The following is a 24,544-nucleotide window of genomic DNA, read 5'->3' as shown; positions in this document are numbered from 1 at the left end:
GAAAAACTTCATTGAGAGTCGGCAGTGGTCCCTTGGGTCACTGCCTACTCCCTTAACATCAAAAGGGGAGACAAGAGAAGTGTGCTGACCATGATTTCTTTCTCCTGGTTATGTACTACATAATCATAAAAGACAATCAGGACATAAGGTTACTACCAATGGATATACCTAAATTGGTGGGTTTCTAATGTATGTTGCAGGTTTTTTCATAAAACTATAAGGCCAACCAACACCCACCAATCTAGGTGCCACGCTTCATCATTGAGTTTGCCTCATCCATCTGAAATTCTTAGGGTTATGGATGGGCTCTCTAGTTCTCTAGGAAGTGCTATATTTGGGAACTGCATGTGCCACCTATTGTTTTTGTTAGGATCCAATAAGTGAAGGTAAAAATCAGGTCCGAAATATATTTTAATTATTGGATTCTAGTAGGGTATTAATGGGGATTGTTACACCTATCATCCTTAGGGTGATTTTCCCTGAAACTTTTTTTCCTGCTTAGCTCTTCTTTTTGCTGTATCTTTTGTTGGCCTTAGGACTCTGAGTACTTTACCACTGCCGACCAGTACTAAAGTACATGTACTTCTCATCTAATCATGGTGGCCTTGGTGTATACCCAATTGACATATTTAGTTAACTTGTAAGTCCCATGAAAAGTAGTGAACCATACACCCAGGGCCTGTAACCTAAATGGTACTTGTGGGCCTGCAGCACTGACTGTGCCACTCGCACAAATAGCCTTTCAAACCTTTCTCAGCCCTGCCATAGCAAGCCCTGTGTGTTCAGTTTACTGCCACCTCGACTTGGCATTTAAAACTACCTGCCAAGCCTTAAACTCCCCTTTTATTATACATAAGTTGCCCTTAAGGCAGGCCCTAGGTAGCCCCCCGGGCAAGGTGCATTGTAGAGAAAAGGTAGGACATGTACTTATAATTTTTTGATGTCCTGGCAATGACTAACAGCTAAATTTGAATATATGTTGTTACAACGAATGCGCTACAACGCATTCCATTACAACTTGGTCATTACAATGACTGCGTTGTTACACCACGAACCATTACATCGCAAGGCGTTACAACGACTTGCTGTAGGGGGTGCACTGGACTTAGGAATAGTATTATTTACTATTCCTACTCCAGTATGAGCAACAGCTGGGAAGGCGCGCCCCCTACAGCAAGTCGTCGTAACGACTTGCGATGTAATGGTTCGCGTTGTAACAACGAGGTTGTTGTAATGACCATGTTGTAATGTAATGCGTTGTAGCGCATTCAATGTAAACTATGTCTCCGGCTAAATTTGTTTTTCACTACTGTGAGGCCTACTCCTCTCACAGGCCAACATTGGGAATTTCTTAATACACTTTAAAGCTGTAATTCCTGATCAGAAGGAATGTCTGCATCACGTTTTATATCTTTAAAGGTAAAGTTGGATTTAACATTACTATTTTAGAAATGTCACTTTTAGAAAGTGGGCATTTCTCTGCTTTTACTGCTCTGTATGTCTGTAATACACATCTGGGGTGATTAACTGCTAAACTTTTTCCATTCCCTCTATACAGCCACAACCACAGGAAGGGTAAGAACACATCTGCATTCATCTGCATTTTGATAGCTCTTTCTGGGCCGAAAGAGAAAGGGGGAGCTGACACTTACATCTAAAAAGTCAGTGTACTGCTTCCCACACAAAGGGCTGTTAACCCACTACTGATAGTCTGAAGCCTGAGCTGGGAAGAAAGGACATGTGTGCACTTCAAATACCCTTCTTGGAAGTCACCCCCACTTCATAGGCTCAACTGTGTATAAGTACTAGGGCTCTGACACCACCAAGACTGTAACCTACTGGACCTGTGAATAACTCTGCTAGGAGTATAGATTGCTGTGCTAGAAGGACTGCCACTCTGCTTGACTGCTGCTCTGGAAGAACTGCTTTTTTGATTTGCTGTGTTGCCCTGCTGCCTGTTGATCTCTACCATGCTGAGGACAAGGACTGGACCCATCTCACTTGAATCCAGAGTTTCTTGAAGGGCTTGCTGGCTTGTCCCCTGTTCTGAAGTTTCTGGGCCTTCACAGACATCCATCAACCCTGCAACAGCACCCAGACTCTGCCATCAATGAGTCCTGCCCTGCCAAGTGCTGACAATCAAGTCCTGGACAGCATGTGCCTGTATCATAAAGGGGTTCGTCAACGAAGTCTTCATCGTCAGCGGGACCTGCTTGAGTCCTGTAGTTGGCCTACTCTTTCCATCGCAGTCAGCCTAAACATTGGATTTACCCCTTTCTAAGCGCTACTTTTTAATTTAGTCATAGCTCTAGTTCTACTTACTGGATTTTAGCTGTGTTGGTCTTGTTTTACTCGTAAAATATAATATATTTTTCTAACTCTGTGTGGAGTGTTTTTTTATGTTTTCATTGTGTTACTTTGTGTGTGCATTGCACAAATCCTTTACACATTGATTCTTTAGATAAGCCTGACTGCTCTGTGCCAAGCTACCAGAGGGTGAGCACAGGTTATCTTTTAGTGTGTATCTAGCTTACCCTGATTAGAGGGGTGGTTCCTGCTTGGACAAGGTGCATATCTCTCAATTGTGGTAATAATCTAAACATAACAGATAGTGAAGAATATACCTCTCAAATTCGTCTACACCAGAGGGTAGTCAACATACAGAACAAATTCTGTTTCATCATATGAAGTAAAGGAGGCTTTTGACGGCAAGAGGCAGGGAAGTCATTTACAGTTGATATACTTTTTGCAGATTCCTCCTTTAATTGCTAAGGCTCCAACCCTCATGCCATGCTTAGGGTAGGACCAAAGGGAACATAATACTATTGGGCACCAGAGACTGCTAAATGCAAGTAGAAGAGAGGCATGAGAACTGGTTCTTCGTAATTTGTGCTATTCTAACAGCGGATGTTGGGAATGACAGGTCGACATCTTTCAGCCATGTTACTGGCTTTGTTCAGGGTCCCTGGCTTACTCAAGGTCAAGGTACTGGCTTGCTGCAGGTCGCGCTGCTCTTTTAGCTACCTGTTTTGTATTTGTTTTATTCTTATTTGGTTCTCCCCTGTTTTTAGACGCTCTGACTTGGGAATAGCCCCCCGCCCTCTTACCTGCATTTAAAACAGCTAATGCACCGCCGTTTGGCGGGTCCGGGCTCTGGGGTTGGATCGGTGGGTGCCATCTTGCCTTGGGCTGGTTAGGTTTCGCATGGGCGCCATCTTGGAGCGTCTCTTCGCTCGCGGTGTCATTCGCCTCACCTACTTAAGGCGAACTCATCTTCAGGCACTTGGTCAAGGTACTGGCTTGCTGCAGGTCGCGCTGCTCTTTTAGCTACCTGTTTTGTATTTGTTTTATTCTTATTTGGTTCTCCCCTGTTTTTAGACGCTCTGACTTGGGAATAGCCCCCCGCCCTCTTACCTGCATTTAAAACAGCTAACGCACCGCCGTTTGGCGGGTCCGGGCTCCGGGGTTGGATCGGTGGGCGCCATCTTGCCTTGGGCTGGTTAGGTTTCGCATGGGCGCCATCTTGGAGCGTCTCTTCGCTCGCGGTGTCATTCGCCTCGCCTACTTAAGGCGGACTCATCTTCAGGCACTTGGTCAAGGTACTGGCTTGCTGCAGGTCGCGCTTCTCTTTTAGCTACCTGTTTTGTATTTGTTTTATTCTTATTTGGTTCTCCCCTGTTTTTAGACGCTCTGACTTGGGAATAGCCCCCCGCCCTCTTACCTGCATTTAAAACAGCTAACGCACAGCCGTTTGGTGGGTCCGGGCTCCGGGGTTGGATCGGTGGGCGCCATCTTGCCTTGGGCTGGTTAGGTTTCACATGTGCGCCATCTTGGAGCGTCTCTTCGCTCGCGGTGTCATTCGCCTCGCCTACTTAAAGTCGTCCTCTCCCGCGCAGCGGGATCGCGCAGTGGGACGCCATCGCTTAGCCGGAGTCGTGCCTGAGTCCTGCCCGTCCGCGCCACGGACGCGCCGGACGTGGCGGACATCAGGGACTTAAAACATCTTTATGGTCGGCTTCTCGGGATTGCGCTATGATTGTTTATTCTGCTGCCACGCTGCGGGTCTTGGGACGTTCTGTACCGAGATGTATACAAGTACCCATACACCCGCTTTGTGGCCCTTACCAGTGTGCCTGTGGTCAGTGGGCTTTGGACTTTCCGGCTAAAATTACTCAGAAAATCCTACCGGCCACTGCGCGTCGTGGCCATCAGGCTCATGCTTTGCGCATCCTGAGCTTCAATGCGAGGTCTCTAGTGCAACACCATCAAGCCGTTAGGGACTTGATGTGTGATGAGGCCCCTGATATTGTGGCTATTACGGAAACCTGGCTGAAGGATGATGACACGGCCATTATTAATTTGGCATTCCCCCCAGATTTCTCGATCTTCACTTTGAATCGATCGACTAGGGGAGGGGGTATCGCTCTCGCAGTAAGATCTAGTTTCTCTTGCTGCTGGTCTGCCCTTAACATCCCAGGCTGCGAGAGTGCCCCCTTTAAAATTCAGGTCAACCCCCAGTTCTCCTTTCAGGGATGGTAGTCTATCGCCCTCCGGGTAGCGAAGTGGCGTTTAGGGCCGCATTCCCCGACGCGGTAAGTCCCCTAGCGTTGGGATGTGCTAACTTTTCTATTTTGGGGGATCTCAATTTGCACTTTGAGAATCAGAACATCCCTACGGTGTGTCGTATTTTAGCCGATCTGGAGGCTCTCCAACTCCAGCAAATAGTGCAGCATCCCACACATGTAGGCGGCCATACGTTGGACCCGTTTTTCACGAACCTGACGGAGGCTTCAGTAACGGCTGTTACCCCGCTCGGCTGGACAGACCATTCTTTAGTGGTCATTCATGCCCCCTTGCCGAGAATTCCCTCCTCTGCTCCTGTGAGGACGATTTCCACACGGCACTGGAGTAAACTGAGTCTCGAGGACCGTCATCAGGCCCTCGCAGCAGTGCCGTTGGGACCTCTGGCGGACGCGGATACAGGTTACGACCGGTTCTGCTCGTGGATCACTGAGGCACTTGATTCCCTGATTCCTGTTTCAACTAGGAAAATCAGTTCCAGGGAGTCAAGCCCCTGGTATGACGGTGCTTTACGTATACTCAAGGGCAGCTGTAGGCGAGCGGAGAGGGAGTGGCGGAAGGTGTATGACAGCGGGAAGAAGGCTGTGTATCTCGCTGCCGTTAAAGCTTACCACCGTGCTATATGTCGGGCCCGGGCAGCTTTTTACGCGGCGGATTTCGGCAATAGCCTTAACCCTTCTAAAACCATCTTTAAAGTGGTAAAGGACCTTGTGGCAAAACGAGCCCCGGCCATAAAAACGAGCTCCATCGTGCATTGTGAGGCCCTTGCCCGGTTCTTTTTAGGAAAAGTTCAAAACATCTATTCAACTTTTTCGGATACTAGGTTACCGGCAGGTACTCCACGCAACTTTGGCGGACATTTTCTGCTTCAGGTGCTACCCCCGTTGACACCCGTTGGCTTTACCATCTTGGCGCAGCAGGTGAAATCCGGATCGCCCGCTGATCCGCTTAAGCCAGCCCTTTTCAGAGACCAGTTGTTTGTGGGGCGTACCTCGGTACTCTCCCTGATTAACATCTCACTGGCCTCAGGTACGGTTCCAACAAGCTGGAAGCGGGCTGTGGTTTCTCCTATTTTAAAGAAACCCTCTTTGGACCCGGAAAAGCCGGAAAACTACCGGCCTATTTCCCTGCTCCCCTGGCCGACCAAAGTCGTAGAGGCCCACGTGAACAAGGTTCTTTCCAACCACCTCACTTGCGCCAACATCTTAGACCCCACCCAGAACGGGTTTCGTGCTGGGCACAGCACGGAAACCGCCCTTCTCACCATGGCTGAACATCTCCGCACAGTGATGGATGCAGGACAGACGGCGGCGCTGGTATTATTAGATCTAAGCGCCGCCTTCGATACTGTCTCTCATTCCATCCTGTTGCACCGCCTGGAGGAGATTGGAGTGGGGGGGTCCGCCCGCCAGTGGTTCCAGTCCTTCCTCGATGGTCGTCTCTTCTGCGTGGCGATTCCGCCGTTCCAGTCCAGTTTCCATCCTCTGAAACAGGGAGTGCCGCAGGGATCCTCGCTGAGCCCCACGTTGTTCAATCTTTACGTGAGACCGCTAGCTGAGGTTATCAGGCAGTGGGGTATGACAATGGTGTCATACGCCGATGACACCCAGCTAGCGGTTACGATCAGCGGGGATGCGGACCAGGATGCCCCCAGGTTTCAGAGTGGACTCAGAGCGGTGGCAAGCTGGATGAAGGCCAACTGCCTCCAGCTCAACGTGAAGAAGACCGAGATCATGATCGTCGGTAGAAGGGCAGATCTCTGGGGGGACAGGTGGTGGCCTTCGGAGCTTGGGCCGGCCCCCCGTCCGGTGACAGAATTAAAAAACTTGGGAGTGTGGATGGATCCCACTCTCAGCTTTGTGGGGCACACGAAGAAAACAGCAGCTTGCTGTTTTGGAATTCTCCGGGCTTTGCGACCAGTTCTGAAGTTTTTCGATTCTAATACACGGCAGTTGGTTATCCGGGCGACTGTTACATCGCGCCTGTTACATGCCAGCTCTCTACTGGTCGGCGCTAACTTGGCCGAAGTCACCCGCCTCCAACGAGTGCAGAACGCGGCTGCCAGAGCCATCGTTGGTCTCCCCAGATCCTGCCCTGTCTCCGGCACTCTGAAAGCGCTGCACTGGCTGCCGGTCAGAGCAAGAATCCAGTTTAAAGTGCTGTGCCTGTCTTTTAAGATCCTAAACGGCCCCTCTACCTCTTACGGGACTTCTGTCCTGGTATGTCCCCACCCGTCATCCCATATTACCGATTCTGTACATTTACCGATTCGGTAATTTACAGATTCAGTAAATTTACCGATTCGGTAAATTTACAGAATCGGTAAATTTCTGGCCCCCTACATCTGAAACTACAAATACCGGTCGGTAACGGACGAATCGGCCGTAACTGACCGGTATGTGGCCACCTACATATGGCCCAAAGGGTATTTAGTATGTTTTTTACCAGTGGCAAGTCGACTAATTTATCAAATTGTAGCATTTGCAACTCGTAAAATGTTTAGTACATCTGGCCAAAATACCGCACAATTCTGAGAGCAATTTATAAGTGACTGCATAATATTTGTTGCATGTTAATAAAATGAATACAAATAAAATAAAATAACATACAAATAAAAAAATGGTGCTTGTGGTTTTACATAAATGTGATCAGTGCAGAAATAGTTTGGGTTTAATTATAGATGCCATAAGGATGATGTGTACTATGAACATGTATAATATAGACAATGAAACTCTCTTTTGATACAGTATGGACTATCAAGTGACAGCACCACCTACATATATTTTCACTGGCCTCCCAAAGGGATGCATGGAAACAGAGGCAGACGAATGGTCTTAATGATTTTTTCTCAAATGCTTCAGTTTCAAATTTACCCCTTCCTTTATTTCTACTTAATTTTTATGAGACAAGGACATCGTGAATTAGAATACAATGATTTAATACCAAAATGTTGTTAATCTTTGTCATGACAATACTTGAAGCTTGAAGAGTAGCATTTTAAAAATGTAACAGATTTCCCCCAAGAAGATCCCATTTACTGAGTTCTAAACCTACCTACAGTAGCACACAAAGGGGCCCATTAGGATGGTGGGCGGATTGCCAGAATGACCCCCCGCCATATTACCATGGCTGGGGGTCCACGGCGGACGGAGAGACCGTCTGCCGCTTTTCGGCTTTGCCGCAATGCCGCCATGGAAAGGCAGGCGGTCTTCACTTCGGGGGGCGAGGTGGGGGTGCACATGGGAGGATCCCCCAGCATTTGCATATCCCCCAGCATTTGCATTTGTGGCACCCCCAGCATTTGCATACACAAAGCGCCAGGCACCGCGCGGTGCCTGCCACTTTGTGTATGCAAATGCATGCATGCATTTTTAGCATTGTGGCGGGCAGTGCTGAGAGCACCATCCGCCACAATGTTAAAAATGCAGGATGCACCCGCCACTGTGGCGGGCGCATCCTAATACCCCCCACGGGACCCCCGCCCTTATGGCGGGCTGTCCCAAGTACCGTGAGGATGGCGGGCGGGCAAAGTCTGCCCGCCATCCTAATGGCCCCCAAAGTCTTTCAAAAGTGTATTTCGATAGATAAGTTTGACTCATAACTTTAACATGCCTCATCACGTGAAAAAAAATGTATATATAAATAAAGAATCGTAAAGCTGCTCCGACACATATTGTGCACCCTATTACATATTGACATCGAAAGGATAACAAATGTACCAATAGAAAAGGTTGCTCTTACCTTTTTGTTCCGACTCTTGGATTCAGAGGTATGTCTATGGTATTCATTTTTGAGTCATGGGTCACAGCCAGGCCTAGATCTGCAATGGCACACGTCTCATTTTTCTTCACTAAAATATTTTTGGATTTTATGTCTCTGTGTGCTATGGCAGGTTTACCTGTTAAGTGCAAGAAAACATAACATTTCATTGAATAGTAGTGATAAAATCTACATATCTGACAGTTAAGAATATACTTCTCAAATTTGTCTACACCAGAGAGTAGTCAATATACAGAACAGAATCCCTTGCATCATATTAAGTAAATGAGGCTTTTGAAGGCAAGAAGCAGGGACGTCATACACATGTGATGTAGTTTTCCCAGATTCCTCCTTTAATTACTAAGGCTCCCACTCTTATGATACGCTTACGGTAGGACCAAACTAGCTAAGAGGGATCATAATATTATTGAGTACCTGAAACTGCTGAAGGCAAGTGGAAGAGAGGCATAAGAACTATGTTTTAGTAATTTGTGCTATTCAAACGAAGAAGAATTGATTATGTGTAGTCGGACTTCATGTTCTAGATGCCCGTGGGCTCCTATTTCCTAAGTTTCTGCATCTGTTGAATATATGTATTGAAGATGTGGAGGAATTTGAAGCCATTCTGGGTACACACAACTAGAAACTTTCATCTAGGACTTCTTACTCATCGTTTTTTGTTATGGTGCCCCTGAATAGAAAAGTCATTATACCAAAAGTATATGAATGTAGTAAAAAAAATATGTACCTGGATTTTTGACTGCATAAGTCAGGGGCATAACAGTTGTGACTTTGGATGATTTGACAATTTTTATATAACAGTCTTGTAAAATGTGTCCTTTGAATCTTATGTCGGGTTGGGAGTTGAGGAGTTATATTTTCAGTATTGTAGCACCCAGGTGTTTTATTTCCTTAGAATACATGAGAGCCTGCAACCCCTCTACAAAACCTTGGTTCTATTTTCCTTATTACAGGTGACTTTTGATGTCTCTAATCACCTGTAACAAAGACATTACATAGCTGCTCAACTGAAATGCAGTATTACAGTTGAGTTATGACTTCAAAATGCCAACAGCCAAGAGGAAAGGATGGACACAGAGTATAGTTAAGGTTGCAGTTTCAACAATAAAAGTGAAACCTGGCGTTTTTTTCTTCTTCTGATCTGATTTTTTGTTTGTAAATGAACAGTGATAAGTAGAAAGGAGATATTTGAGGCAATATGTATATTTTTTGCATGCTTTAGGTAATGCTTCTATACATTATGAGCTGGAGCGCTTTTCTATATCTGTCTTACAGAAAACTGATTCTAATATATTTTTGCAATAAATATCTAACTAATTACTGATGTGTTTAATTTTGCGGTGCCCATTCTTCATGTCTGCAAACATCTTGTCTCTTTCATATGAAGGAGCATCACACTAATGACTTTAGCAATTTGTGAGAAGGGTGATAATATGAACATGCACTATACGCAATAATGTACCCCACCATACATTACAAGGACATTGAAAGTCACATCAGAGTTCCATGAGCTTATATAGCAGCTCGGCCGTCAGCCTCATTCCTATATGGAGACAAAGGTCCTCAGTGACTTGCTATTTCCTTAAAATGTATGGCGGGGGTACTATATCCCATTGTTGATTTTCACTATAGAATCTGAAAAATATTAGAACTGTCCACACCTCATCAGAGACCCAGGGTGGTTGCACCTACATAAATGGCTAGCCCCTTAAGGTTGAAGCATATTTATTCCGCTTATGAGGTAACCTTTATTTTGAATTCTAAAATACTACTGTCAGATTAGCTTTACTCCCCTATTAATATGTGTTACGGAACAGTGCTCTGTTTGACAGAATTGGGCACGGTATCTGACATGTAAACTCTCAGCTATCGTGGAGACATTGGCAATAGCTACACTGAACCACTGCAGTTACCACAATGTGGGTGATGTGATTGCATGAGGTTAAAACAAGGTTGTAATAATATGCATTGGCCCTGGAGCTACATTGTCAACCATGTTTGAAGCTAGAAGTCTCTAGTTTCTAGCTTCATGTCACCTCCTCTCAGTTAATTGTTAGTGTTGCCTCCCTTGAGTTTTGTGTCCTCCGATCAGTTTCTAGTGGGAGAACTATATTTGCCAGCAGAATTAGGAGAGCATGTTGGAAGAAATCAGTTGTTACATTTTACCTATGAAATATTTAATGCCTGAAGTCACACTTGGTATTCTCTGTTTTTTATTTACAGCTAGCAATGTCCAAGGAAATTGTTGTTATTGCTGAACTACAGCAGTTTGAGAGGCGTTTGCTGAAAAGAAAAGGAAGAAAATGTAGGCATTGTCTATGTCAAGTTCCTGCACAACCCTTTAAAAGAACCCTGGCTGTGATGAGTAAGGAGCACATATAAAATATGTTTTACACTTATGGGATGTGAAGACGGATTCTCAGAGTATAGAACCATTCTTCGAAGTTCCTATTCTGAGCTGAACATATTCAACTGTATACTGGCTACAATTGGGTACATAAGTGAGGTGGGCTATTAAGTTAACCATTGTCGTTCTAGGGGTACACATATTGCATGAACATCAGTTTAAATATGTCCTTAGTATACAAAACAAACACTTGTAACTGGTCAAAATATGGAAGTGGTTGGGACAATTTATTTGCAGTTCAATATCTAATGCACATCTGTTGTATCCAGTGGATTTTCTGGTTAGACAGATGTGGTTATTTTCAGATAAATTATGTGCTCTCTGTTGGTAATTTATGAGCCAATGTAGCACCTAACTTGGCATAAAGCTTTTTTTCATCATAATTATAGACCTTTATAGGCATAAGGGTATAGAACCAGAGTCAGATCAGATGAGCAGTCCATAATGATATGAGATGGGATGCCCACTCTGGATGAGAAATTATAGGACATTTAGGTAGATAAGTCAAGTAGTTTGTATGTGAGAGTCTCCACAAAGCAGGGGCACCAGTTGGCTTAACAAACATATGTAAGCAGATACTAGTCTGTGCGGAGTATCTGATATCTCAAATTAGTCGGCTACATGACTGGCTTCACTTATAGATACCACTTAGTTTGATCACATGGGTTGGTATAACAGATTACTTAAATTCCAAAACCTGTCAGCTGTGACACCAATAGTAACAGAGGATGGTTTGGGAGATGCTGATCCTATGTTTAGACCTGTTCAAGTAGATAAAACTAGAGACCATTTTAGCACTTTAATGGTAGGTAGGGGCTTCCCTATACTATGCAGCAAGTTTCTAGTATATACTCCTACTATTTATACTTATTCTGTAGGCACTAGTAGCATGATAATTAATTATTATGGTATGAATTTTGAAGAATGACAAAGAATTTAGGAGTTCGGTCAGTCAGTCATTAAAACTTTATTTGGTTTGTTACAACCATAAAAGTGTACACTTTACATTTTATAAAACTTTATAAGAACACATAGTATAAAACAATTATAAAAATGCAACACATGGTCATTTCCTGGAGGATAACACAGCTCCTTTTGTTGATAATCAATATCCTCCTGAATTATTAAAATCACAATGAATTAGACATATATTATTATTATTATTATTATTATTATTATTAACGAATTTTGTACCGCGCACGGTTACCCAGAGGCATCCCAGCGCTTATAGAGAATCAGAGCAAGTTGCCTATGTGAAACAGAACAGATTTAGAATTATTCTGGAAATAGATACGTTTTCAAATGTTTCCTGAACCTGAGCAGGTTTGGTTCAGAGCGTAGTGAGAGTGGGAGGGAGTTCCAGGCGTGTGCAGTATGAATAGAGAAGCTCCTGCCACCTGAACGGGCTCTCCTAATTCTCTTTATCTGAAGGAGGTGTTTATTATTGGAGCGTAAGGCTCTGGTGGGCTTATATGGCTGAATCATGTCCTTCAGAATAGCAGGTCCTTTCCCCTGCATGCTCTTGTGAGCAATACAGAGGGCTTTGAAGGTCACTCTCTCTTTGACCGGGAGCCAATGGAGTGCCTTTAGAGCGGGCCTGGCTGATTGCCTGGCCGGAACGTTCCGCAGCAGCCTGGCTGCCGCGTTCTGCACTTGTTGCAGGATTTTGAACGTTGATTCCGGTGCTCCGAGAAAGAGTGCATTACTGTAGTCCAGGCGTGAGATGATTAGACCTTGGACTAACAGCTTCCGGGAGAGTTCAGGTAAGAGGGGGAGAACCTTACGGGCCGAACGGAGCAGTCCATAACACACGCCAGCGATCTTCTTGGCGTGTGTCCTAAAGGACAGATCAGGCTCCAGCCAGACCCCCAGGCTCTTAATCTCCTTCTTTGGGTCAGGCGGAGTGCCCATACAGTTGGGCCAGCTGCTCGGCGAGAGGGCAAAGCTTGAGTGGCCCAAGATCATCAGCTCAGTTTTTGAGCCATTCAATTTGAGCGATGACCTGGTCATCCAGTCAAACACCTCTCTTAGGCATGAATGGAGCGTTTCAGGCTGTTTCTCCAGCTGTGTCAGACCCACCACTAGCTGAGTGTCGTCCGCATAGCTTATGGTCTTAAAGCCAAACGGAGACACCACACCCTCCAGGGGTGCCATATACACGTTAAATAACGTAGGGCTCAGGGATGAGCCCTGAGGCACCCCACAGTGAAGTGGAAGGGGAGGAGATTTTGCGTTGCCTTCCCAAACCTCGAAGGTACGCCCCTCCAGAAAAGAGGCCAGCCATTCCAGGGCCGCTCCTGCGACTCCTGTCTCTGCTAGGCGTTGTGTCAACACTCCATGGTTGACAGTATCGAAGGCCGCACTTAGGTCCAGGAGGATCACTGCCACTGACCCCCCTGTATCCAAAGTGCTTCTGGCCTCCTCTACAACTGCTAGCAGAGCCGTGTCGGTTCCATGACCCGGTCGGAATCCCGTCTGGGAGTCTCTCAACCGACCATTCTCCTCGAGAAAGTTGGACAGTTGGCGGTTAACCAGTTTCTCGGCAACCTTACTAATCCCTGGTAGCAAGGAGATGGGCCTGAAATTGGCTAAGTTCTGTGGATCTAAGCCAGGCTTCTTCAGAAGCGCTTTAACGACTGCGCTCTTCCAGTCTGGCGGTACCGTGCCATGAGCGAAGGAGAGATTGACCAAATCGGTCAAAGGCTCTCCTATCGATGGGGCAGCCTGCTTTAAATACCGCATTGGGACTGGATCTCGAGGCGAGCCACTCTTCAAGCTCCCGAGGACCTTCAGTACTTCGCCTGAGGTTACGGGGCCAAAAGACGTCAATAAATTTTCCGACATGCTTAAGTCCTCAGACGGAGTCGGGGTTCCCATCACCGGAGGGAGAGAACTAATAATGGTGTCAATTTTATCTTTGAAGTAAGTGGCCAATTCCAGACATTTTTCCTGTGGTCTGTCGTGGACAAGAATGGGATCCTGTGGTTTAAGAAGCTCCTTCATCACTAGAAAGGCTTCCCTGGATGAGGACGCAGCATGACTCACTCTCTCCCTAAAAAGGAGGCCTTTGCTGCGCGTATAGCAAGTTTATACGTCCTTAATTCCCTACGGTATTTTTCCCTACTCTCTGTCTCTGGGTTCTTCCTCCATAATCTCTCCGCCCGTTTACAGTTCTTTCTCAGGGTTCTAAGCTCTGGGGAGTACCATGGGGCAGACCCCACTCTCTTATCCCTAATAAGCATCTTCTTGAGTGGAAGCACATGGTCCACTGCGTTGGTCAGCCAGTTCCTCATCATAGCGTCTGCAGTCACTGGATCCTGACCTTTCTCAGGCTGGGAGCCCTCCAACCGGGCATTCCAGGCCTCTACTGGGAGCCTTGACCATGCCCTGTCTATTCTAAATTTCCTGGATGGGAGGGTATCATCTTCCTTTACCTCCCAGTTTGCCAAGATCAGTGAATGGTCAGACCAGGGAAGAACAAGAGGGGGCATAGCTAATAAACCCCTCATGTTCGTAAAAAGGGGGTCCAAAAGGTGCCCTTTAACATGTGTGGGCCCGGTGTTTATCAAATTCATCTCCAGGGCGGTCAGCTCGCTCATTAAATTAGTTGCCATTGGGTCAGTTGCCTCATCAAAATGGCAGTTGAGATCTCCCAACAGAATAAAGTTGGACGAAGCTGAGGCCAGGAGAGTGGTAGTTTCCATAAGCGAAGATATAAACTCCCCCACACTTCCAGGTGAACGATAAACTAGGAGGCCTGTCAGCGTGCAAGTAGGGGAGAATTTAAGGGAAAATTGGCAGCTCTCACAATCTTTCACCCCTGCCTCCCAGGCTTTACAGCCCAGTGATTATATAACCAAAACCTTCCAAACACAATACATACATTAATATTAAAATACAATCTCATGTTATATTAGGGGGGTTACTTGCACCTATAACTCTGTACACTGGAGAACCACCCTAACTCTACTCATGTTTTTCCCCAAGGTACAGGCTATATCCAAATTTGTCATTTCCACTAAGAGGTTGGCAGCTTGCTTCCTATTCATAATCCTGTATTTTTTAAATATCGGGCATAAAATCTCCTTTCGCATATCAAGAACCATCCTACAGTCTAATAAAATATGTATAATGTCCCATTCTCTCTCAGGGGGCGCTAGAGGGCGCACTGCGGAATGGCTGGCTAGTGTGTCAGCTCCGCCGGACGGTCGCGCGCCAAGCGGCCTTTAGCCCCTTAGTTCCCCAGCTCCAGTGGCGACGGACAGAGAACTGCACGTCGGAATCGGGGACCGACATTGTCCCGCACAGCAGAGGCGAAATGTGGGCATGATGAGTCAGATCCGATCGACATAACGAAGACCGGCTGACAACGTCGCAAAATGGCCGCCCGCGGAGATCGGAGACCAGGTACTTCCGCAGTTGCCAGGTAAATTTGGCAGTGGGACCCCCTCGGAGTCGCAAGAACTAGAGAAGCTGACCTTCGTCTGGGGCTGTGCGGTAGTGGGGAGCGACGCGGGACCTGCGGCCGTGGTGAGTTGCCGTGCGTTCCACCGACGGCAAGATGGCAGCGCCCGTGGAACGCACATGACTGACGGAGTGAAGCGCCGGACGGAGTGGAGGTCCCCATGACTCCCTGGCGGACTTCTGCAGCGCAGTGAGTTTGAGGCAAGGTGGGGCCCCCTGAAGCGGCTGAACATAGTGCGGAGTGCTGCACTGCGTGTATCTGCTGTGGAGCCCAGGTGCCAGCGGGAGACATGAGGCAATCAGCGTAGCGCTCAGAAGGCAAGAGGCGGACACGGAGCACGGTGCTAACACATGGGGAGCGGACCTGCTGGTCATGCCCATAAAGACACGTCTACATAACAGATCTGGAGGAAATAGCCTCTCTAGCAAACAAATACCACATTTGCGGCGCCCCACGAGGTCCTGAGGAGACAACGCCAACTGCCACCACTCGACCCTATTTGCAACAGCAGTAGCCGGCTAATGACTACGCGCACAGCTCGGGGGGGGGGGCTGCAGCTACAGCGCATCGCGCCAACTCCGCGACCAGTGTGACAACGGCTGGCAGCCCTAAATCGTCGGGGCAAGCTACACCAAAGCAACAACTTGAAATGGGGAAACCGGATCGGCAACAAACCAAGCTCCAATTTGAAGCGCGAAAGCAGAGCAAAAATGCCGCAACTGACCTCGAAGTGCAAGGGGGCCAGGAGCACTCAGAAGGTGCGGGCATGGAGTCAGTGCTACGAGCGATCCAGAAGAGCCTGCAGGAAATGAAAGGTAAACTTGATAACGTGGTGCAGAGGGTGGACAACATGGCGGCGAAAATTGAACAACATGACGGGCGTATAACAGAAGCTGAACAACGAATCTCACAGGTAGAAGATGACCACATAGCCATGTCCAGGTCCTGCGGTGGCCTAGAAAAGACGGTCGAAAGCCTGCGCGCCAAAGTGGAAGACCAGGAAGCCAGGTCCAGGCGCAATAACGTCCGGATTTCGGGTTTGCCGGAATCCACAAACACGGGGAAGATGGAGACGTATATAGAAGCGCTGGTGAGAGAGATTTTTGGTCCCGAGAAACTGTCCTCTGTGTTCCTGGTTGAACGTGCTCATCGTTCACTAGCGCCAGTGCCCAAGTCTGGAGCTACCCCACGCATGGTTATTGCTCGAATGCTGAACTACCGGGACCGAGACACGATACTAAGGCTGGCCAGAGAAATGGGCAAAATCACTCATCAAGGGAACTCGCTGGAGTTCTATCCAGACCACACCATGGCGGTGCAACTGGCTCGAAAGGAATTCGCTCCAGTTAAAAAGAAGCTGCGGGAACTTGGTCAAGAGTATGCCATGCTATATCCAGCGAAACTCAAAATCTTCACTGGCGGGAAACCGGTCATACTACCAACGGTACAGGCGGCACAGGAATATGTTCGGCAACAATTGAAAAGACGGAAACAGCAAGATCGGAACGAGGCTACGAGTGATGTGGAATGACTAACTTTGAATGTGGGCGAGCGGAACTGTCCTACGGTACCCACATGTGCGGCGCAGATAACAGATACTGCAACCGTGGGTAGATCCTTCGACACGACTTGGCGGTTGAAAATGTAGCAGATGATGGACTGGCATGGCACTTACGAACTCACTGTAAGTACGGACCTTGATGGAGATGTGCCACTGAAGAGACTATTGGGATGTGAGTATAAATAGTGCAAAGGGAATTGGGGCGAGCTCTGTTAGCCAGCTGATGGGGATGTGAGACCGCTGGCTAGTGGCTGGCATCCTGGAAGAGCGTGTTACTAAAACAATTCGGCTAGCAGGAGAGACATTGCCAAAGATACGGCTCCGCCTAACGGATGCACTAGTACGCCTAATAATGGAGAAACTGGTGAAATGTCATCATGCCGCTTCTGCGAGACTACTTATTTTGGGGGGATTGAGGGGTTGGGGGAATTTCAGCACGTATATTATACTACAGCGTACGCATGCGACCGTCCACGTCCATTCTGTGGATGGAGATGTGTGAACCTGGTGACACCCCCACGAGGGTGTACCCCTCTACGTGTTTGATATTACAGTTAATGGTTGTTCAGGGATGGCTTTGGCAAAGTTTGGGTGCTAAAGTGGGTGGGGAGAGGGTGGGAACTTCAGATTATATCCAACTACAATCTCTGTGTCTGAGAAGCATGGCGAACTCCTTGGTCGTGTTTTATGGCGCGAATGATGTTTATGTACAACGTATACCGCTATCAATTTCAGTCGCTGTGAAATGTACAAATCCGCACACACTCTACAGAAATCGGTTTCAATGCCGGATGCACATCTATGATCCTCAGGTACACACTCATGGCTGGTCATAATACGCTGAAATTTTTAACTTGGAATGTAAGAGGATTAGGCAATCCGCAAAAGATTAGGCGATTATTTGCCTATTTTGATAGGTTACAAGTTAACATCGTTTTTTTACAGGAAACGCACATGGTACGTGATAGTACATCCACACTGGGTGCTAAGTGGGCTGAGTCTGTCACCAACTCGAGCTTCTCATCTTACTCTAGAGGGGTGAGCATATTGATCAGAAAGGGAACGGGATTTAAGATTGCAAATATACACAGAGATACAGACGGGAGGAGCGTGGCGATAGCGGGCACGGTTAGACGGCAGAAGATACTATTGGTAAACACATACGGACCCAATGTAGATGACCCGGGATTTTTCAGTAAGATATGGCACACTATCATTGACATGCAGACAACTCACGTAATATGGGGAGGGGATTTCAATGTTACCTTACGTGACACTCTAGACAGGGCAGCACATACACCGGAACAACACGGCAAAGCAAGATTAATGCTGCAGGACGCCATGGAAGACCTACATATGGTAGATTTATGAAGGACACGCAACCCAGAATTGACCATAGCGACACATATAAATGCGGCGAACAACAGTTGGTCTAGGCTGGACTACTGGCTGGGCACACGAGAAGTACTCTCATGGGTTAAAGACATCGAACACTTACCACGAACACTGTCGGATCACGGCCCAGTACTGTTAGACATTGCCATACCATACTATGACCCACCACCCTTCACTTGGCGTTTCAACGCAGCTGCACTGCAGGACCCCGTATATGTTGACACCATTCATAAGGCAATAGTAGATTATTTTGATCTCAACAGCCCGACTACAGAGGACCCTGGTTTATTATGGGAGGCATTTAAGTCCACTATTCGGGGGGTCTGTATCAGTACTACCTCAGGCATCCTCAAAGATATCCGACAACAACTGCACACTCGTGAAACGGCCATTCAAACGCTGGAGCAGACGTACACCCGGACAGGAGACACCACTGTTTTGGGGGAAATTCAAGCGCTGTTAACGGAATACAATGAGTTCGCAACGGACGAACTTAAATATGTGACGAAACGAGCGACAGCAAGAAGGTATGGGGAGGGAGGTAGGCCTGGAAGGGAATTGGCCGCGAAGATATGTGCAGGTAGAGCCCCTCAAAACATAGAATCCATTTGTACAAACACAGGGGAAGTGGTCACGGATACTAAGGGGATATTGCAAGAATTTATGAACACATATGGCACACTCTATATGGCGCGCCCAACACCAACACAGGAAGAATTATTGCAATATATGGAGGATATAGAACTGGCGTGGCTGGCTGAAGGGCACAGGAAATATTTAGAACGCCCAATTACAGTGGAAGAGGTGACAGACACCATTAGGCGATTGCCTAATAACAAAGCACCCGGGCCGGACGGCTTCGTAACAGAATTCTATAAAAAGTACGCCGACCTTCTCGCTCCGCATTTGGTACGGCTATACGGGCGGCGCATGAAGCCCAGACGCTACCAGCATCTCTAAGAGAAGCACTGCTCATCACATTATTGAAACCAGGTAAAGAGGTAGATAAATGTGATTCATACCGCCCCCTTTCATTATTGAATGTGGACACCAAAATCATAGCCAGTCTGCTAGCGGACAGGCTAAAACCACTTATGCCGTTGTTGATCAGGCCAGATCAGTCTGGATTTATCCCCGACAGGGCCACTACACATAACACCCGTACGCTGTTCGCTTTGGCTCATTACCTGGCACCGGAGACGAAGGCTGTAGCAGTTCTGCTAGACGCAGCTAAAGCATTTGACACAATTGGCTGGCCCTTTATTCAAGCAGTACTGGTGCGTATGGGATTTCCGTTGATATTTCTGGGTTGGATAGCGATGTTATATTCGAACTTAACGGCAAGCATCAGAGTGAACAGATACATATCAGAACCCATTCCAATATGCAGAGGCACTCGACAAGGGTGCCTGCTCTCGCCGATGCTTTTCGCGCTGGTGTTAGAGCCGCTAGCGTGTAAAATCCGACAACATCACCACTATTCGGCGATTCAAATGCCTTCCAGACCCATACAAATCTCGCTATACGCGGATGACATGGTGCTATATGTAAAGAATCCTGAACAACACCTCAATCCACTCCTACGAGAGTACATAAAATTTGGCCACCAATCCGGGTTGCAGATCAACTGGGATAAATCCCTTGTCCTATCCTTAACAGACAGTACTTGCCCGACCAAATTAGACTATCCGCTAGAATGGCAGGAGGAACCCACGAAATACCTAGGTATATGGTTCCACAGGGACCCGGAATTGGTGATAAGGACGAATTACGGGCGGACCATATCATCCCTAGAAGACAAAATTAAGAAATGGAACAGACTTCCCCTATCGTTAGCAGACAGAGCAGCAATTGTAAAAATGGTGCTTCTGCCAAAGTTTCTGTACCTCTTTAATAATATCCCAATAAAACCGCCAGCAGTTGTATTTCGTAAGATAAAGACGCTGGTCCTTAATTTGCTGTGGGCGGGGAAGCAAGCGAGGATGGAATTTCGCACAATGACGCTGCCGTATGCAAGGGGAGGCTTCAAGGTGCCAGACTTCTACTTATATTATTTATGCGCGCAAGCGCAGTACGCACATTTCTGGTACCACGAGGTGCCCTTCCTGACACATGTGGCCGTGGAAGCAGGTGACACTGACCCAATCCCGCTAGCCAATATACTGACACACAAACGCACTAGACTTCATGACCATGACATTAACCCGGTTAATGCTACTTCAGAGGCATGGAGGCTGATGGGTAAAGTAACAAATTGCCTACCGCTCTATGCACCAACACTTCCACTGGCGCATCACCCGGCCCTTTCGGTAACGCAGGAGCAGGTCGGCATGGATCTGTTCAAGCGAGCGGGCATAGACAAGCTTGGGGACCTGTATGATGGTGGGGTATTCCTGACACTAGACAAGCTACAATACATCACGAACCCGTCTCCACTTTTTAGTTTCAACTACTATAGGCTACAAAGAGCACTTCGAGAACACTACCCAACACATCCGGAAGAACCTCCCACCCTTGCACCCCTTCAACTACTCCTCACTACACCCACAGCGTCTCATCTAGTATCCAAACTATACACGAATGTACAGGAGGCAGTGGGAGCGAATACACACAAGGCTAGGGACAAATGGAGCGCTGGGCTGCCAGAACCCCTCACAGAAATAGAATGGGACTCCTCCTGTATGCTCACGGGTATGCTAACATCCAACGGGAACTTGAAAATCATACATTACAAGTATTTGCATCAGGTGTACCACACGCCACAGAGATTGTATAAATATGGCTTGAGGGAAGATTCACAATGTTGCAGGTGTAAACAAGAAGAGGCGGACTTCATGCATCTAGCGTGGCACTGTCGTGGGGTGGCGGGGTATTGGGAACAAGTTGTACAAATTTTGAACGAGATGCTTGGGACTTCCATGCTGTGTGACGCGAAAATCTGTCTGTTGGGTATTGTTCCGCAACTTAGAGCGTTAAAACGCAAATTTTGTGCTATAGCGCTACTGTTGGCTAAGAGAAGGGTGTCTATACACTGGAACAGCAAGAGGGCCCCTGCTATAAAGAACTGGATACAGGATATGGTATATTGTCGAGACACGCTCACCACATATGAGGAAGAGCTGCCAGGCAGCACTAGAGCCAAAGACTATTGGGGATACTTACGGGCATACTTACAGGCGCATGGTGAGTCTGAATCAGAGACGGAGACAGGGTGAAAGTTACGTCCAATGATGACTACTCGGAGCGAATAATTTCGGTAATGATGGTACTGAGGAGGGAGGATGCTGTGACACAGAGAGACTATAGCAAGGGGAGACCTATAAGTTGGGGAATACACTGTTTAGTTTGGTTCTGTTACGTAAAAATTTGAAAATGTAAGATTACTGATGTGTAAGTAAGCGAGTGCAGCACTGATATACATATGGGTGCTATCAGATAACACGCCGCCGGTCCGTTGGATGTCGGCTGATGGGCTGTGTACAACTAATGCTGATGATCTTGCTTTTGAATGCGTGTAGCCGGCCCTGTGTGGATGTAGGCGTACGCACTGTATATGCTTTTCTTTTTTTTTCTGTGCGCGATGAAAAGTGCAAAGAACATCTTACACCAATAAATAAAATTAAAAAAAAAAAAAATGTCCCATTCTCACTTTTAATACCTCTCGTCTTAGACGGTGATTCGGTAACCTGTCTAAATAAGGATATGATTGATCTCTGAAGCCCATGTTTGGGTCATATGGGACACCGAAGTTTTCTGCAGGAGGTACCCTCAATCACATGTACGGGACACGTCGGCCCCCAAAGACCGTAGTTCTTTTTTGGTGTGTCCTAACTGCGTGCCTAGTTCTAATCCCAGCACTCCATATGCTGCTCTTAATTAGACTCTTGTTTCTTTCACCCAGGATAACTCACTAGAGGCAATTTCTTCTCTACACCACTGTGAGATTTTTTGGGGGGCTCACCAGTCCCTAAGCGCTGCCAAAAATGTATTAGGGCCATCCTTGTGGTTATTGCCCAAGAGGTAAACACCAACTCTAATCTTGCTGCTTGAACCATTGATGATTTTGGCAGTGAGAAAAAACTTTTCAGGATCATACCCTCCTCTTTATCCCAACATTTTTTCCCGCTTAAAAAGAGAACCTCTGCCCTGTATAGAAATTGCGCGGGGACCATAGCTAGGTAGGCCTTTATAACTGGCCCGTCTGACATTTCTCCATAGAAGCTATTAAATCTTTTTAAACCCTTCATAGAAGCCGTTGCCCTCATTTTTAATGCTTCCAAATGGGTGGTCCAATTCAGATTACTCGTGAACCATATTCCGAACTATCTATATTCTGATACCTTCTTGAGTTATTCCGTTCCAAGACACCAAGGAAACCAGGTCTTACTTCGAAGCATATTATTTTGGTCTTCTCCATGTGGATGTATAACATTACAACACATGCTTTTACCACGCATGCTGTTACAACGCAGTTTTTACAACGCATGCTGTTACAACGCATAGCGCTTTGGGGTGCTGGATAGTGAATAGTTTAATTTACTATTCCAACTCCAGTCCCCGTGGATAGTAGGGAAGGTGTTGGATAGTAAATCAAATCTATTCCCTATCCTAGAGCGCCCCCCAGTGCAATGCATTGTAATGGTTTTCGTTGTAAAACCTGCGTTGTAATAGCACTGCGTTGTAAAAGTTTCGTTGTAAAGGATGTTTCCCTCTCCATGTTCACTACTAATTTTTTATTTAAGCAGTATTTATGGAACATGTTTAATTTTCTCTGCAGACCTATCTCTGTCTGGTCCATAATCACCGAATCCTCTGCATATAGCAGACAAGATATGTGATTACCTCCTAGCTTTGGGCTAGCCCCTCGGACCTCTCTTAAATTCTGGGGTAGGTCCGCTATGAACAGGGAAAAAAGTAACGGGGCTAGTACGCACCCCTGCCTCAGGCCATTTCCAATCTGGATCCTCCCAGACAATCCACTCTCCTCGTCCAGGATTACCTGGGCCCAGTTATTTGTATGTAAGGCCTGAATAAGGGCTAACAGGTCATTGTGTATTTTATAGCCTATCAAGGTTGACCATAGCTGCTCCCTGCCTACAAGGTCAAATGCCTCGCGGAAGTCTACAAAGCAGCAGAACAAGTTACCCCTCTGCTCTATCGACTTCCATGCTACCGCCCAGAGGGCAAAACAATGGTCAACCATTGAATGCCCTTCTTTAAATCCCCCTGTTCTGGGGGTACTATACAGTTATCTTCAGCCCTGTCTTTTAGCAGACCTAGGATTACTTTAGAGAATACTTTTCCCCCAATATTCAAGAGGTTTATTATGCAAAAAAAATTTGGGGAATTTACATCGCCTTTTTATGTATCGGTCTAATGATAGCCCCTTTCCAGCTGTCTGGTAAAATTCCAGTGTTTAGTTTAATTTAGGAGTTGCTCATGTTAACAAAATGGTTTGCTGAGCCTCTCTGCACTTTGATCTGCATGCTTGTGGGAAGGGACTGAAGCTGATTAAGTAAGAGCTAGCAAGGCACATATTATCCTAACAAGTCTCAAGTGTTCTTGGGGAGGCTTAGGATATTTTAAACCAAAATGTATTGATAATACATAGTTCTGGTCTTGTGTGGGTGATAAGGGATTGGACACTTAATGTATACAATTTTACAAAAGCTCTATGAGATTGTGGCAGTTCACCTCCATACTGACTACTAAATGGCAGATCATTCTAAAATTCGTATATTTACCCAGGAGTATGCTGTTTGTTCATGGGTATGGCTGTGCTTACACATTATCAGAAGGGTTAAATTGGTAGTCCTAAATGAATTGACTGGTTTATGCTGGGAAATCTTGCCTAGAAAGCAAAAGACACACAATTGAAGGACGGAATGCAGAACAAATCAAAACATTCACCCCCAGTCAAGAGATTTGGGTTAAACACATTAATCTGTTGCTCACCATGCTACCCCAGGTTGGACCTGGCCATTTTCAAATCAGTCTTGACCCTGTGCCTCATGGGAACAGTCCAGCCCGAATTGCCAAGCCAAGTCCTCTCTGGACCGGAAACAAGCATCCTAGGACTCTTCAGCCAGGATAGCTTGATTCCAGTGGCACAGTGAGCCCAGGACCCATGTCTCCATGCCACTGGAATCAAGCTATCCTGGCTGATGAGGGCTGAAATCCTAAAACCGGTCCTAGGATGCTTGTTTCCAGTCCAGGGAGGACCTTGCTTGGCAGTTCAGGCTGGACTGTTCCCATGGGGCACAGGGTCAAAACCGATTTGCATATGGCTGGGTTCAAACTGGAATGGCATGGTGAGCAAAAAAATGATGGATTTAGGCCCAGATCTCTGTACTGG

At 46.7% G+C, this 24,544-nt stretch overlaps 1 protein-coding gene across 3 annotated transcripts in view; it reads right to left on the bottom strand.

The window, feature by feature from the left end:
• ACVR1C (activin A receptor type 1C) overlaps positions 1-24,544 on the bottom strand; it is a 675,408-nt gene that overhangs the window by 140,869 nt on the left and 509,995 nt on the right. For all 3 annotated transcript variants that reach the window (XM_078681710.1, XM_078681711.1, XM_078681709.1), the window contains one exon: positions 8,323-8,479. In XM_078681710.1, the coding sequence (XP_078537836.1) occupies positions 8,323-8,479 (157 nt within the window). The remainder of the gene's footprint in view (positions 1-8,322; positions 8,480-24,544) is intronic.

The sequence above is a fragment of the Lissotriton helveticus genome, chromosome 3_1 (assembly GCF_964261635.1).
Source record: "Lissotriton helveticus chromosome 3_1, aLisHel1.1, whole genome shotgun sequence".
In the NCBI taxonomy this organism is placed as follows: Eukaryota; Metazoa; Chordata; class Amphibia; order Caudata; family Salamandridae; genus Lissotriton; species Lissotriton helveticus.
The sequence above is the reverse complement of the archived record's forward strand: the minus strand, read 5'-3'. Positions and strand labels throughout refer to the sequence as shown.